The sequence below is a fragment of the Pongo abelii genome, chromosome 8 (assembly GCF_028885655.2).
Source record: "Pongo abelii isolate AG06213 chromosome 8, NHGRI_mPonAbe1-v2.0_pri, whole genome shotgun sequence".
Taxonomy (NCBI): Eukaryota; Metazoa; Chordata; class Mammalia; order Primates; family Hominidae; genus Pongo; species Pongo abelii.
The window spans coordinates 129,305,133-129,322,648 of record NC_071993.2 but is presented as its reverse complement, the minus strand read 5'-3'; the positions used below and the strand labels follow the sequence as shown (position 1 = coordinate 129,322,648).

At 48.4% G+C, this 17,516-nt stretch overlaps 1 protein-coding gene across 14 annotated transcripts in view; it reads right to left on the bottom strand.

The window, feature by feature from the left end:
- Positions 1-637: 637 nt before the first annotated feature.
- Positions 638-17,516, bottom strand: part of TACC2 (transforming acidic coiled-coil containing protein 2) — a 229,954-nt gene continuing 213,075 nt past the window's right edge. For all 14 annotated transcript variants that reach the window (XM_054522968.2, XM_054522970.2, XM_054522977.2 and 11 more), the window contains 6 exons: positions 17,117-17,193; positions 13,154-13,197; positions 6,357-6,517; positions 6,004-6,110; positions 5,495-5,615; positions 638-1,189 (listed from right to left, as the gene is read on the bottom strand). In XM_054522968.2, the coding sequence (XP_054378943.2) occupies positions 1,124-1,189; positions 5,495-5,615; positions 6,004-6,110; positions 6,357-6,517; positions 13,154-13,197; positions 17,117-17,193 (576 nt within the window). In that variant the 3' untranslated portion in view covers positions 638-1,123. The remainder of the gene's footprint in view (positions 1,190-5,494; positions 5,616-6,003; positions 6,111-6,356; positions 6,518-13,153; positions 13,198-17,116; positions 17,194-17,516) is intronic.

Genomic DNA, 17,516 nt, shown 5'->3' with positions numbered 1-17,516 from the left:
TGATTCTGGATTCTGCCTTCCAGAACTGAGAATAAATTTTGCTGTTTAAAGCTGCAGATGTTTACAGTGATTTGTTAATGGCAGCCCTAGGAAATGATTACACCTTTCCAGCCCCCTAACTCCCCTCATCCACACACCCTTCAACCTGGGAGCCCTGAGCAAGTCGGCAGCAATGAAGCGATCTCAGGCCAGGCACACTGCGAGTTTAATCTCCAAAGTGCCCTAATTACCTGCCACCCACTGGCAATTGCGCACCCTTTCCCAATCCTTTCTTTAGAGGGGAATGGGGGTTTCAGGGTTGACCTTCACACACTAAAGGACTGAACAGAAAGAGTGGCAGTCTGTTACTTCCTTGACTCAATAAAAGGAAATAGATTTGCTTCCTAAAGTCAAAGAGGCTTTGTAAAAACCAAATCTCAGCTAATCCAGTGCATTCACTTCATTATTTAAGTAGAAAGTCAGTATTTCTCATTAGCTTCATCCTACAAATGCAGCCACGATAACAAAGGAAATAGTATTTAAGTCTATGGAAAAAGAAATGAGCCCAGACAGAGAAGAGCACAAAGCCAAATCTGATATTTGACAAAGGTGAGAAAAGACTCAACCCTTCCCAGAAAATAAATTCGAGCCACACTTATTGCCAAGATCCAAAGAAAAAAATTTATTTACAATAGAGAATTTTATTTGAAACATGCATTTCTTGTTTTTTTAAAAACAAATCAGCAAATGCAGATCAAGTTTACACTCCTTAAGGCAAGAGTCCCTATGCACGCTGTACATGTTCATATTAAATCCAAAAGCTGCTCACCCTGGGAACTTGTGTACAAAGGGCAAGACCAAGGTCAGCAATGTGTCTTTTATTAGAGAATCAGACAATCTCCCTGATACAGGAACTCTGAGGTCAACTTGCTATGAATTATACTAGGAATATGCAAACCAATAGCAAGAAATTCTGATAGTCTCCTTAGTACTGCATACAATCAAATCAATTTTATTTAGAAAGGAAATACAGTAGTGCATACGAAAAAGTGAAAACAGAACCTGTCCATGGAACTGGAGGAACAGCAGTGTGCCGACGGTCATATTGCACGCAACAGTTAAGTCCAAAACATTCGGTTCAGAGTTAGCTTTTCCCCATTTTGGCAATCAGTTCGTCACAAATCTTGGTGAGTTCTTCTATTTCTTTATTCTGCAAGTGAAGACAAGAAAGAAGTTGCTGATGTTTGAAATCTGGCCAATCAGAATGCTCATGGGGCTTTTTGGGGAGATGGGGGACCGCCAGGCCCCTTGGTCCCCACTGAAGTTATCTAAAGCAGTGAGACAAATGACTTGGAGCCAAACAATCTGAGTATACATCCCAGCTGTAGCTGTGTGATCTTCCACAAGTTACACAACCTCTCTGAGCCTTGGTGTCCTTATCTCTAGAACATAGGTGATAACATGTTTCTTTCTGAGAAGTAAATGAGGTGATAAATGTAGTTTCCTGGCAGTGACCAGCACAGGGTGAAGGACTAACTAGTCTGGTTCCTTTCCCTTTATTTGCCTGGGAAGGATGTGATCTGAGGTGAGGAGGGTCTGCGGTAAACCCCTCGGTGGCTTTTTTGAGATGTAGCATAAGGAGGGTTACGCAGTTCTACGTGAATGGGATCACTGGCATTGCTCAGAGGGATGCCAAACAGGTGGTGCTGTGGCTACAGGGTCATGGGGGGTGGGAGGCAGATGCGAGCTGGCTTTAAGGTGATTCTCCCACCACACCTTGCCTGTCTAATCAAGGGGAACCAACTACAGGTTTGTCTAGCACAGATGATCCTACACTGTCCATCTTCTCAGAGAGTGAGGGAATCCAGCGGGAGGAACCCTCCATCATGGACGGTGTGGCTTTGCTTTCAGATAGGTTACATGCTGGCTCTGATGCTGATCAAGTTCAACAGCACAACCAATCTCCAAAGGCCTTCTCCAAAGGGACTGGATCCCTCCAGCATACTGGGGATGTTTTGCAGCCAACTTTTCTTTGAGATTCCCACGGAAGGTGAGTCTTCACCAAAAGCCTGTCCCTGAGGCTGTTCAGAGCCCTTCCCTGAAAACCTCAGAACTCCTGAGACATGTTCCAGCCCAGAGCCACGTGCCCTCTGTTTCTAAATTAGAACTCCTGGTGTCACTCATCATTGTGTCAGTGCTGGGGAAGAAGTGGCTCTCCTCAGTGGAGGGGAAGTTTCAGTCCTTCCCAGCAGCAGTCCCCGCTGTGGGAAAAGCCTGCCTGGAACAGAACCCTGGCCCATCTCCTGGCTCAAATTTGCATCTGAGGTCAACGACTCAAGAGAGGCGCTCAAACGCCAGCTGGATGATGGGGCTCTGAATGGGGTGCAGCACTGACGACTAATCTTAAAATTACTATTATTGGTCAGGCACAGTGGCTCACACCTGCAATCCCAGCACTTTGGGAGGCCGAGGCGGGTGGATCACCTGAGGTCAGGAGTTCAAGACCAGCCTGGCCAACATGGTGAAATCCTATCACTACTAAAAATACAAAAAAATTAGCTGGGCATGGTGACACACACCTGTAATCCCAGCTACTAGGGAAGCTGAGGCAGGAGAATCGCTTGAACCTGGGAGGCGGAGGTTGCAGTGAGCCGAGATTGCGCCACTGCACTCCAGCCTGGGCAACAGAGACAGACTTCATCTCAAAAAATAAAAAATAAATACTATCATGGCCACTATGGCCCCTGCTGGGGCTGCTAACGGTGCTTTTCCATCTTATTGGAGTGCTCACCATCAGCTGATCACCATGCTAAAGACATCCCAGGCACTCTGGCCTCCCCTGGTTCCCTCAATAGTACGTTCAAGGAAGCCAGTATTATCCTCATTTTTCAGTGAGGAAATGGAGGCTCAGAGAAGTTAAGGGTTGTGTATAAGGTCACACAGCCAGTCAGATGTGGCAAGCCTGGAACACAAATTCAGGTTGACCCAGCTCCTATATGGCTTTGCCATTATAACTGTGAAACAACATTATGTACAGTGACTGATGGCTAAGAGGTATCAGCAGACCCGTTAGAAAGTGATTCCTGGAGATTTTCCAAGCTCTCTCTTGGCATCATCAGCCACCACTAAGCAAATTGCCTCATCATAAAGCTCAGCTCATGGAGCAAAAGCCTTTGCAAAGCACTGATTGAGCGAAATGCCCAGCGCCTCCATACAAGAATTGTCTGGGTGAATCATGTTTCTGAATCTCTTTAAGATGGGACTGTCCCCTAGATATCACTTAGGTCTTTCAGGGAAGAACCCGTGTGATTCGTTCATTCCTCTGGAAGTTCAGTTTAAGATAATGCAATTTAAACACCATCAGACCCTGATGGAAACAGGGGAACCATCTCAAACACACACATTGCTACATTTCTCACCAAGAAACATTGTATGTTCAACTGCTACAATAGCCAAAATGACTGTGAAGTATGGTTTTTATTTCTTTATTTTAGAGACAGGGTCTTGCTCTGTTGCCCAGGCTGCAATGCAGCTGGCTACTTACAGGCACAATCATAGCACACCGCAGCCTTGAACTTCTGGGCTCCAGGAGTCCTCCCACCTCAGCCTCCCGAGTAGCTGGGACCACAGGCGCAAGCCAACATATCTGGCTTCTAATATGATCTTTATTTTAATGAAACATTCCATTTTTCAAGTCACCAAATATGCCACACATAGATTATCAAGATACAAGGAATAAAAAATGCACACTCAACACTAAAACCATAATGATGCTCAATAAATACTGGGTGAGTGAGCAAAAACTTGCACTTGACAGTTGTGACCACATATCTCGTTCTGAGGATACTGCTAAGAACAATCATCAGAGCCTACAAAACAGAGGTAGTTGAACATATGCATATTCCAGACTATTTTCTAATGCAATTTTGATATTAACTGTCTAGTAGCCATCTGTCTTTTTCATCCTAAGAAAAATGGTAAAGAATTAAATTAATGTCACACCTATAATCCCAGCACTTTGGGAGGCCGAGACAGGAGGACTGCTTGAGCCCACAAGTTTAAGACCAGCCTGGGCAACAAAGTGAGACCCCATCTCTACGAAAACAAAAATAAAAAAAATTAGCCTGGTAGGGGGCGCATGCCTGTGGTCTCAGCTACTCAGGAGGTTGAGGCAGGAGGATCACTTGGGCCCAGGTGGTTGAGGCTGCAGTGAGCCATGACTGCACCACTGCACTCCAGCCTGGGCAACAGAATAAGACCCTGCCTCAAAAAAAAAAAAGAATGAAAATAATGATCTGTAAGATGAACAAATTCTGGATAACCAGGAATATCCTATAGGGCACAGGGCCTAGTGGAGACTGGATGAGTATCAGATATGGACCTCAGGGAAATCCATCTGCCCAGCGATACAGGCTTCTACTTTTCAGGGCTAGAGGGAACCTAGACACTGAGGTGGGGTGCGAGGCTTGCCCAGGGCCATGACAGATGGTGCAGTGGGGACAGGAGCCCCATTTCTTGCTCCCCAGGGCTCTTTCCCCAACATCACTTAGGTGGAGTGAGGACTGGCACCTGCCCAGGGCAGAGATCACCACTGCTTGGCCCAAATGCCCCTCGAGACCACCACCAACCACAGTGGGCAAAGGAGGACAGCCAATCCCCTGGGGCTGGCTGGGCGCTCCTGGAGTAATAGAGGTCACTCGGGAGGCACATGGATTCCTGATGCCAACAAAGGATGCCCCATCACTGCCTATCAAGGCCCAAAATGCATAAATCGTGCTGCTAACCCAGGCTGCTGGGCTGGTGGACGCAGGGGAACCCCAAGGCTCAGGAAATTGACTGGAAGGAGGCTGCACATCTGGAAATCCTCTCCTTGAGAAACACATCCAAGGAGGGAGGCTGGCCCTCACTCACACACACGCAGTCTCAACAGCCCAACGCTCAGAGGGGCCCTCCTGGGCTGAGGGACCTTCTTATCTGGACACTCAGGGAGACAGTGCTCACAGTGGATGGAGGGGTGCCAGATCCAAAAGCAGGAAACCCGGGCACAAGCTCAGCGTCCTCGGGAAGATCACCCCGTCCCTGGAACTAGAGGCCACCTGGGCGCCCTTCCAGCCCTGACACTGCCCATGTTGTGCATCAGCTGGCCGCCACTGCCAGGGCCTGGTGGACACCCCATCCACTCACCAGTAAGCGTGCCGGATGCAGAGGTTCAAGGGCTATGCCTAACACATTGTAGGCGCTTAATAAATATCCAACAAATAAATGAATGTTGAAAAGGAATGAAAATGGCAGTAAACACACATGCAGGCTGCAATTCCAGGAATGGTGGAAAGCAAGCTGGTCTCAGGGCTGGCATGAAATTGGAACTTCTAGAAGGAGACAAGGATATGCTCATGAAGCATGAACTCATCTTCAGGAGCAGCAGTGGCCAGGGAAGGCCAGCCTATCTGGACTGGCCAGCAGCACAGAGAGCAGCAGCCCGGCCCACCTGGAGGCCACACCCCTCCCCTATTACCTTCTGCTCCAGCGTCCTTTCCAGGGCGTCCACTCGCAGCTGCTCCTTCCGCAGGCTGGCCTGGTGGGCGGCTTGCTCCTGCTGGGCCTTGCCTCGAACCTGAGCAATCTCAGCGTTGGCCCTGCGGAGACAGGAAGCTCGGAATTATCACTTTTTTTTGTGGATCACTAGAGATACCTCCTGCTTCCCAGCTCCAGTCAGGGAGAGTGGCCTGGTCTGGCTCCAGCTGCCACCAACTGGAGCTGGAGCACAGGAGCACATGAGAACACCAAACCCAATTCCATTGCCATGAGACCAAGGTGCCAGGGCACCCTGGACATTGCAACACGCATCCTCCACTGATTAAATGATGCCAACTGTGTGTGCCTTCTCACGAGTCTTATCGAAACACACACTTGGATGATGCCCCCTTTCCAAGCCAATGTCACAGGCGCTGCCAGAGATCCCAGCCTGCCTGGGTAAGGGCTGCTGGGAGGCCCCTGGGAGCCACCCCCAGTGGCTAACGTTACCTGTCCAGTTTCTCCTCCGCGTGCACCTTCAGGGCCTGGTACCTCTGCTCCTCCTTCTTCACCCGGGACAGGTACTCCTGTGCACATCTCTTCAGCACCTCTTCATTCTGACAAGGCAGGGCAGAGGATAGGCATCAAGCCCACGAGAACAAATGCCCAGCAGTGGTGGGAACCCCAGGAACTCTCGGATGCAGGTGTAACCCCAGGTGGCCAAGTCGGCCTCCCCAGCCTGCATGGACCCCCTCCTCGCAGATGGCTCAAGACCGACTTCCGGAATCCTTCCTGCTCCCAGTGCTCCCACAATCTCTCCCAACCAGATCCTCCTCCTCCACGGCCCCCAAACTCAGCCCCACCTTTCGGAAGCCTTCTAGGACCTCCTTCATCTTCTCATATCTCCTGAAGAGGTCGGCCAGAGACTTCTCCACGGAGTTCAGGTCGGCCAGGGCTTGCTCCTTCTCCAGAACCAGCTGCTGCACCGTCTGGTGGGAGACCGACTTCTCTCTCTGTTCATCCTCTGGCAGGAGAGACCAGGAGCCAAATGATGGAGCCCAGAAAGTCCAAACTGGGTCTCTGGGGCCTGCAGAGGCCTCAGATGCAACTCAGCCTCACCAGTGGGGGCATCTCAAACCCCAGCTTTTCCTTGGGACGAACCCACGCCCCAGAGCCCTCCCAGACTGTCTCTAACAGAACAAAAACCAGAGCCCTGGCTTCCCAGACCCGGGCCTGTGCAGCCTCGCGTGAGGTAGAAATGAGCCATTACTGTTGCTTAACCTGATCAGTGCAGCCCCTTCACAGGTCTATACTGGTGTCCCTGGTGATTCTATGTGGTTGTTGACAGCAAGCAGACAGATCCGTAACGTAAAAAAGAAGACATCAGCTAGTGAATTTTGTGTTGGGACGATTAAAGGGTGTGAGGTCTGGGCTGTGAGGGATGGGCTCTCCTACGTATCAGGACATAGAGGAGGTCTTTGGAGATCCTTAACACATCTGGAAATCCAGAACCCAAAAAACTGTCTCCTCTGAAATTCCATTCACACAGGCACAGATAGCGTCTTCGATACAGCAAGTGCCGTAACTCCAAGAAACATGGAGCTATTTCCGTCAAGGTTCATTTCTCAGTGATGTACAATATAATCCAATGTTGGCTCAGTTCCGAGTGGCTGATCCTGGTGAGAGGAACCATTGTCCTCTGCCCCACCTCTCTGGCCCTTGGCCATCCCAAGCTAATAATCTGCCCCAAATATCTAGAAAACATGTATTTTTAGATTTGGGGCACATGTGCAGGTTGGTTACATGGCCATACTGTGTGACTAATGTGGGGATACAGGCTTCTAATGAGCCTGTCACCCAGGTACTGAGCATAGTACCTGAAAGGCAGTTTTTCAACCCGTCTCCCTTCCTTCTACCCCGACTGTGAACTCCCCAGTGTCTTCTGTTCCCATCTTTGTGTCCGTGTGTACCCAACGTGTAGCTCCCTCTTATAAATGAGAATGCTCAGTGTTTGGCGCTCTGTTTCTGCATTAATTGCCTGAGGACAATGGCCTCCAGCTGCATCCATGCTGGTACCAAGGACATGACTTTGTTCTTTTTTATGGCTGCTTAGAAAATCATTTCTACATTTAATGGGAAAGGCCTTCTCTGACTACTCTACACGAAACACCCCTCTGTCCTCTGTGCGGATCCATCCCCGGCCCAGGTGGGTGAGGAATCATTTGCTCTCTTGGTGACAGCAGAGTGGGGAAGGGAGAAGCTCCCACTCAGAGCTCCTGGGGAAGGAGCTCAGCAGACCTGTCTTTCTGCCAGGCCCTCGTCACTGGGGAGGGGGCTGCCTGCCACCTGGAACGACTCCGAGGGCTGGCTGCCATAGACAGATCACATCTGGAAATAACAGAACAGCGGGAGCCAGCGCTGACTGGACCCTTCCATGTGGCAGGCGCCCTGCTGACTGCTTTAGGTGTTGACTGTTCCTAAGCCAGCACTCAGCAGCCAGACCGAGCTTCCTAATGTGCAAACCAGGCTACCTCACTCCTGCTCAGAGCCCCCCCAGTGACCTCCCTCTGAAACAGAAATAACATCCAAATCCTTGCCCGCATGCTCCGCCCTCTACCATCCCTGGCCTCTCCGCTCCAGCCACGAAGGCCTCCAATGCCCCAGGGGGTCCCGCCCCAGGGCTTCCAGGGCTCCCCAACATTCTCTCAGGGCTCTGATCCCATGTCACCTCCCCAGAGGTACTGGAAATGGCTCCTCTTCCTCTAGAGTCCTTTATTTTCCTCTTTGCAGCAGCAGCCACCCCTTATCATTATATCAGATGTGTGCATGCATGTGTGCACGTGTGTGCGTGCGTGCCTATGCTGGTGTATCAGCGGCTCATCTCCCTGATGAATGCACGCTCTGTGAGGGCAGGCACCAGAGTCTGTTTTGTCCACTTGCTCTGCCCCAGGGCCTAGGACAGTGCCGGGCATACAGGATGTCTTGATACATGTCCATGCGACGAGTGAACAACTTAGAGCATCACAACCAGCCGGGCAGCTTTTCTTACCCTCATTTTACAGAAGATGAAACAGAGGGTTTGAGAAGCTAAGTCACTGTTCACTGAGAAAATGGCAGAGCCCAAACCCAAGCCTGAAGCCGTGATCATAACCACGTCTCTACATGGGCCCCATGTAATGACAGACCTTGAAGGATGCAGCTCCCTTAGTAGCAGGGAGATTTTGTTGTGTGAGTTTTTTTCCCTTAGGTTCTGGACAGATCTGCATCTTGCCATACATACCCCAGAACTAGGCACACTGTTACCGTGTGGCGTGGTGGGGTCATTTCCTCGGTTTCAGCTCCGTTCCTGACATAAGCTTGCTCTAAAGTTCTGACCTCTTAGGGTCCCAGCGCCTCATTTTCAAAAACTCTCCCACGTGAGCATGGATTTATTCAGCTGAAGGGCTTGTTCACACGCAGGCTGCTATGCTCCACCCCACGGCATGAGATTAGGAGGTCTGGGGTGGGGCAGGGACCCTGCTTGGAGAACCACTAGCCGTTAAGATGGCGAATGTCCTTCCCACCTGTCTCAGCAATCGTGGGACTCCTAGAGCGCTCACTACCATCAGTCCAGAGGCTAGGAGCCTCTGGAGTCTGACTGCCTGGGTTCGAGCCCTCACTCTAACACTTCCCATATGAGTGACCTTGAGCAGGTTTTAAACTCTCTGAGTCTTGGCCTCCTTGTCTAAAATAGGGAAAAAGAGCATTTGTATCTCCTGGCATTTGCAGGAGATTAAATGAGAAACTGTATATAAAGCCCCCAAGAAGGAGGAAGAGTCCCGTATTGGTAACCCATTATTAAGAGCCTCACTGTCCATAATAAACTCTGTAACCCCTGGAATCAGAGCAACAGTGTCACAGTGGCTTGCAAAGAGGGAGCTTTTTAACACAGACAGAGATAAGAATTGCCAGCAACTTGCTTGCTACACCCACACTCCTAAAAGAAAGGGCCTTTCAACATGTCTCTAATAATCAAATGCTTGTTTTTATTCTTGGAATTCTGGCTGCTTCCTTAGTTCCCAGCACGCTCTATGGTGTATATTCTGGGCTGATCTGAGCCCATGTGTATGTTTCACCTGACTTGGTAAAGGAGCTGTTTACCAAACCAAGTCCCTCTGATTTCCTGGATCCAAGATTTCGCCTGCCTCGGGTTTCTTTTCCTCTCAACCTAACCCTTTTTAAAAATAGAATTACCCCGTTCCCAGGAGACGGGGGAGGCAAGAATGCTTCACAAATCCTTTTGTACGTGACAAACGCAGTTAGGTTCTTCAAATCAGGAGAAAGACGCCCTACACTCAACAACAAAACAATGCTCCTGAAGACTTTTCTGGCTTTTTCAGGCAAAATATCATGAAATCATGTAGTTGGTTAAGTGATTGTTGTGTCGGATGATATTCATGTTGGCTGGCAGGAATGTACGAAATACATAGGGGGAATGCAGCAATACACAAGGCAAAAATAACAAAAATAGAAAAACAAACAAACAAAGGGTTGCAATGGGCAGGTGTCAAATTAGGGGAAAAGCGTTTACTTACCAGGCTTGCCTGTTTGTTTTGCAAGCAAAGGGCAAGAAGCAACAGAAAATGGAAGCAAAACAGATAATCAGGGCAGTTGTTAGAAAAGCAGAAAAAAATCAATTGCAACAACCTGGAATGCAGAAAGCACGGAAGTCTCTTTTTGTTCTGAATTCTAAATAGTCACTATTTGAGCTTAACAAGACATATCCTCTCTGGTAACATTTGCTGCGAATGAATAGCAATGGCAGGACTGATGTCACGCTGGTGTCGAGCATCTGTGAAAGCTGAATGGAGCAGAGCCAGAAAGAGCTAGCACATGTGGGCTGGAGTTGGTTTGACTTCAAAATACGACTACAGTCACGGTGGTCCTGAACTGCCAATCTCTCTGAGCCTGAGTTTCCTCTTTCACAAGGGATGCTGGTTAAGTGAGTGAAAATGGAAAGAAAAGCATGGAACCCAGGTGGGCCTCCTGGGCATGTTACCAAGCATGGAGAGACCCTGACCTGAACCATGCCAGAAAGAAGGCACGTCTTGCCCACAGCCACAGTGAGTCCCAGCCATGCCTCAGCCCCATGCTGTCTTCCACAAGGACACAAGGACCTTGAAATCTATGGTGACCTTAGTCAATGACCTGCAACAGTGGCCGAAGGAATGACCACCACAGGCCTGTCATCTTTCTGATGAAAAAAACCTTGGAATGACAGAGGACGGTCAATGGGTGAATGAGGATGGGGATCGGGGAACGGACACACAGTGAGATGCCCCTCTGTGTGGCAACACTGCTCCCAGCCAGGGAAACTGGAGGGGTCTCAGGGGCCACCCAGAGAGTACCCCAAGGACAGGAAAATGTTCTAGGGGATTGTGTGTACAGCTCTTGAAGAGAGGGCCCCTTAGGCCAAACACATGAGGTCTGGGAGCAGGGGTGGGGATGGGGGGTGATGTGTGGCCCTGATCCCTGGAGCCAGGGTGAGAGAAAGGCAGGTGGCATTCTCTCCAGGGCTTGGAGGGAACTCACACTGCCTAGGATGGAAAAGGTCCTCACTGCTGTCACCTGCAGATATTCTTCGAGGAAACCGTGGGAGTAATCTTTCTGTCATGACAAGGACAGGACATTTATGCCAACTAGAGAAATTCTCCACTTTTAATTTTCAAGAGGGAATGTCTGTTTATATCAACTTCACCAGCTGAGCAATAAAGGATGGCTTGGGTAGCCTCCTCTCAGGAGCAAAAGCTCACACCCTTTCCCCCGCATTTCAACATTTACCAAAATGTCATCACCAAGAGCAAAAATAAAAGTGTATGGCTCTGAGATGGAGCAGGATGTTTCCAGATGAGCCATGGAGGGCCTGAGTGATGTTCTCAAATCCCAAGACTCCAGGAGGCCAAAAAGTTGTGTTCTACTTGCCAAACACTGCATAAGGAAGACATCAATCCCTTAGCCTGACCATTTTTGCCAGCATTTTCAACTCCAAGAGTTTTTTTTTTTTATCTTATCCATATGTGTTCATAAATTCTTCTACCAATTTAATAAAGAAGTTTCACTTTGATAGAAAGCATGCACCATGAGGCTAAACATGAATGGGCTTCTTTTCTGGGTGAAATGAACTTTGTTACAATAAATCAAAATTGAAGCTCCTTTGAATGGAAAGCACTCAATTGTTGGCCTCTTCACTATTCCTGAGGCTACTATTATATTTATCTTGGGACAAGCTAGAGGTGTTATGTGACTCATACATCCATATGTTTGGGGGTGGGGGCCAGGTGCCAGCACAGTGTCAAACTTGGACACATGAAGTGTGGTCTGCAGTGACCTGGAGTTTTTACTCCATATATCCTTAGAAGAAAAAAAACTGGTTATCGGGCCAGGTGCAGCGGCTCACGCCTGCAATCCCAGCACCTTGGGAGGCCGAGGCAGGTGGATCACTTAAGGTCAGGAGTTCAACACCAGCCTGGCCAACATAGTGAAACCCCGTCTCTACTAAAAATACAAAAATTAGCCAGGCATGATGGCAGATGCCTGTAATCCCAGCTACTCGGGAGACTGAGGCAGGAGAATCGCTTGAACCTGGGGGGTGGAGGTTGCAGTGAGCCAAGATCGTGCCACTGCACTCCAGCCTGGGTGACAGAACGAGACTGTCTCAAACAACAACAACAACAAAACTGGTTATCATGGGCTGGGCATGGTAGCTCACGCCTTGTAATCCCAGCACATTGGGCGACCAAGGCAGGAGGATCGCTGAACCCCAGAAGTTTGAGACCAGCCTGGGCAACGTAGCAAGACCCCATCCCAAAACAAACAAAAAATTGATTATCATAAACCTAAGCAAATAAATTAATTAATTTTAAAAAGCATCCCACAGCCCTAGTCATAATATGATTTCTGAATAGTGACCATTAGCATAAAAACTTGGGCTTAGAACTTCTGCAAGATCTTTTCTCATTATTTAAAAAAAAAAAGAAAAGAAAAGAAAAAAAGGCCCAGGGATGTACAGCTCATAACTTGAGGCCTTCTTTTATTGTGGGCCACAGCAAATTTGTCAGTACTGACTGCCAGGGACTGTGTTAAGGATTCCGAGGCAGTGTCCAATCTCAGTGAGAAACAGTGCTGGGGTCAGTGAACAGGGCCTGCCATGGCCACGGGAAGAAGGAGGCGGACAATCACGCCATGGTCCACTGCCCTTGTCCTTGGGTCCTTGTGGAAAGACTGAGGTGTCATTTGAGTCTAAACTAAGTTAGGGTCTAGGGATTTGATTCCTATTCTCTCCCACAAGCAGAAAGAAAAAATCCCCCAAATATCCCAACCAAAAGGAATCTCTTTCCCCACGAGGTAGACAGTCCTTGGTTGAGTCAGATGGTGGCTGGCAGGTGACTGCCATGGCTTCCCATGGGTGTGAATAATGCTACGGCACAGTTCAGGGGGGCATTACCAAGAAGCCCCAGGCTCTGTCCTGGGGCAAAGCCATATTTTCTGGAATGCTCTGGTCCCTCCCTGAAAGGCTTCACGCTCTATCAGAAACCCACTCTGAGCCTCCTATCTTCCAAGGCCTCCTCATAGTTCAGAAACCTCAGGGCCGACCTGAGCCCCCGCAGGTCAGGACACCTACCTATCATCTGAGCGATGGTCTTCTCATACTCGGCCACTATTTTCCTGTAAGAGAAGTAAAGACACGTTGGAGTCACGACAGCAGAATGGTTTTCCATCTCACACAGCTGGACGCCACAGCCTGACCCATGTCCAGCAGGGCCCCGACTTCCAGGGTCACCTTCAACGTCAGCCCTCGCCCTGCACGTTCATTTTCCGGGTGCATGACTCCAAATATGCCACTCCCTTGTGCAAAGCCTTCAACACCCCTCACTGCCCACTAAGAAAAAAAGTCAAACCAGGTAGAGTGGCACATGCCTGTAGTCCCAGGTACTGAGAAGGCTGAGGCTGGTGGATTACTTAAGGCTAGGATTTTGAGACCACCTTGGGCAACACAGCCAGATCCTGCCTATACAAAAATGAAAAAAGAATTAATGAGGCATGGTGGTGTGCACCTGTAGTCCTAGCTACTCAAGAGGCTAAGGCAGAAGGTTTGCCTGAGTCCAAGAGTTTGAGACCAGCCTGGGCAACATGGTGAAACACCGTCCCTACAAAAAATACAAAATTAACCAAGTGTGGTGGTCTGCGTCTGTGGTCCTAGCTACTCGAGGGACTCATGTGGGAGGATCACTTGAGCCCAGGAGTCTGAGGCTGCAGTGAGCTATGATTGAGCCACTGTACTCCAGCGTGGGCAACAGAGCGAGATTCCATCTCTAAAAAAGTTTAAAAATTAAAAATAAAGCCAAACCTCCAGCCCGACAACTGAGGTCTTTGCAACCTGGGCCCAACCTCCCTCATCCATCTTACCTCCTTCCACACCACGCCATGAACACAGTGACTCAATGAGAACCAAAGATTTCTTGTTTGCTCTCAGCCTTCTCATCCCCATGCCTCTGCCCATGTTATTCACTTCCTTTCTATTTCTACCCCTCATAGTCTGTTTCTCAAGGTCCAATTCAAATGCTGTCTCCTTCAAGAAGCCTTCCTTGATTTCTCTTTGGAACCCTATCACCTTTTATCTGCATCTTCTTCTAAAGCATCTCATGCATCTGGCATCATTGAACACAAATCTCATCTCCTACTGGCCCAGAGTAAACTTCTTGGGAAGCCTCAATAAACACTGGCTGCACAAAAGCACTAAGATCCCCTGTTTGTCATACTGCCTCCCAGCTGTCCCCAAATAGAAGGACTGACGTGTGAAGACGTCCTTCCTCCAAAGCCAATCTGCTGGAAGAAACTTCTCAAAAAGAATCAGGGGTTCACCTACATTATCCAATAATTATTCCCCACAGGAGAACCAAGAGCGGATAACTGTTGAAGATCCAGGACCCTAACGACAGAAGACCACAGAGACCCCCACCCCGGTCAGGAGGCCTGGGCTCCCACTGAGCTTGCCCCTCCCAGCTGTGTGGCCCTGAGCACGACATTCACTGAAGCTGCGGGTGCTCTGCTTACTCCTTGGTAGAGTAAGGATTTTCCTAGACCCCACCTTTCAGGGCTATGGGAAATTCAATAAGAGTAAAAGGAATAATGAAGGTAGAATGCGTTCTGCAAAGTCTAATGCTGGGTGCCTGTCCTTGGCTGCTCAACCTTGGTCCCAAGGTCAGTGTCTCACTCCAGAAGGGACTCCCAAGAAAGGTAACCATGAGATGAGCCCCCGAGGGTTCTTTCCGAATCCTACACAGGGGCAATTCTGTGTTTTCTGTCATTAAACAACACCTCCTTGCATCTCAGAATCACCAAGCTGTTCTAGATCTTTGAGGCTGCCCTGTCTAAACTCATCAATGCTGAGGACACAAGGAGGTAAGGGATGTGTCCTTTTGGAAGCGTGGAGAGACCAGGGACCTGAAAATACCTTAGCTGTGCTGTTTTTCCACTTTACCCTCACAATGTCCCTAAGAGGCAGTGCTCTCACTGTTCCCAGCATTACTGATGAAGACACTGGGGTGGAGTAAGAGTGATTCAGAAACTCTTTCAGAATCCCAAGGCTGCCAAGTGGCAGAGCCCAGATGTGAATCTAAGCATCAGACTCTGCAGCCTTTGTTCATAATCCTTCTGCTCTACTCTGTTGAGGCACTGTTATTTACCCCCATTTTCAAGTTAATAAGCAAAGTGAGGCAGAGTTAAGTAAGATGCCCCGGCGTGGCTGGGAAGCAGAGCCTGGTTTTCACCTAGTCTAGCTCCAGAGGCAGACGGGCTGACATTTGGGCTACCAAATGCTGGCACATCTGCAACAGCTGGTGACATCTTGAAATCCTACCACATCAGCTAGTAAATGGCACCTCCTGGGGGCCCCTCAGTGGCACGACTTCTCAAACCACGAATAAGCACTCCCCAGGCACCAAGAAGGCAAAGCTCCCAGGAGGCAAAAGAAATTAGAGACAGAACTTCCAGCGTTCCCAGGTGCCGTGCCTCATTTTCAGTGCATGTAAAAAAACTAGAACCACCCATACCCCCGAATAAGAGAAAAAACAAAGAGGTTTAAAAATAATGCAAATGCAGGGCTTTGAATCTGAAATAGCACACTAGGCTCAATGTCCAGAGGTGGTCACAGGGAACCATCAGCAGAAAGAAGGAACGAACAGGAGAATTTTCAGGAAGATCCTACCATGACCTAGAAAACGTGATATGATTATCTACAGTTCGCTTTCTGCTTAAAATGGTAGCCAGAAATGCAATTGATTTTGATAATAAACTAGTATCGGGGCCGGGTGCAGTGGCTCACACCTATAATCCCAGCACTTTGGGAGGCCAAGGCAGGCGGATCACCTAAGGTCAGGAATTCAAGACCAGCCTGGCCAACATGGTAAAACCCCATCTCTACTAAAAATACAAAAAAAAAAAAAAAATTAGCCGGGCATAGTGGCAGGCGCCTGTAATCCCAGCTACTTGGGAGGCCGAGGTAGGAGAATCACTTGAACCCGGGAGGCGGAGGTTATAGTGAGCTGAGACCGCACCATCACTTTCCAGCCTGGGCAACAAGAGGGAAACTCCGTCTCAAAAAAACACACACAAAAAAAACTAGTATCGGCCATTGTACTTATGTACACTATACGTGGTGACTATATTTCTATTACAATATACCACAAATAAAAATAAATCATTTAAGCTACAGTCAGGAAACATCCTAAATGTTTGTCCACAGAGACTGTTTAAATTAATTATGTTATATCCATACAATGGACCATTAAGCACCTGTTAAACAGAATGAGGCAGAGAGGAATAAAAAATATGTCAAAGATATGCTATTAAATCTAAAAAGAGTAGTGGGCCAGGCGCAGTGACTCATGCCTGTAATCCCAGCACTTTGGGAGGCTGAGGCGGGTGGATCACCTGAGGTCAGGAGTTCGAGACCAGCCTGGCCAACATGGTGAAACCCTGACTCTACTAAAAATATAAAAAATTAGCCAGCCGCTGTAGCGCATGCCTGTAATCCCAGCTACTCAGGTGGCTAAGGCAGGAGAATCACTTGAACCTGGCAGGGTTGGAGGTTGCAGTGAGCCGAGATGGCGCCACTGCACTCCAGCCTGGGCAACAAGAGCAAAACTCTGTCTCAAAAAAAAAAAAAAAAAAAAATTTAAAAAGAGTGTAGAATAACGTATACTGCACGCTCTCATTTGTTTTGGTGAAAAAAGAGGCTGTTTACACTCATTGTTACATTTGTGATGAGAAATGGAAAATTCTTGGAAGGATCCACCAGAAACAGAAGATAGTCACCTGCGGGTTGTGGAACTGGAGGCTGAGTGCGGAGAAGATCTGTTTTGCATTGTACATACATTTATTTGAATGCATTCTTTAATTCATCTGCATGCTATTTTAGTAATAGTAATAGAGTAAAAATACTTTTAGAAAAATATGAACCGTGTGTAATAAAGGGAGAACTTCCACAGAAGACACTCTTCTGTGGACCACGCCAGCTCCAGTCATTATTAAACCACAGGTAAGCATCCCTCAGGCACGAGGAAGGCCCAGCTCCCCAACTGACCTCATTTCCATCACTTCCCGCCTGCTTTCTTCATATTTATCTTTCCATTCTGAGACCTCTCTCTCCTTGGTTATGATCTAGTTTCAGAGAGAAGAAGAGAAAGGTTAGCCCCAAATGAGTGAATTCGGCTCTGAGCAATTCACAGATCAAGAAAAGGAGACGGTGAATAAATGTGGAATGAAAACTTCCTACAACAAACCATAATTACATTCAGAGAACTTCCCCGAGCATAAAAAAGAAAGCAGCCAGATATCAGACTTTCATAGTGCCCACTGGGGAGCAACTGAAAGGGGCATGCTTTTTGTTGTAAATTCAACAAGGCCAAAAGGCCCATTACACGATAGTGTCTAGGAAGATCAAAACGCACGGTTTGCCACACATCTTTGCCTGCAGCGTTCAG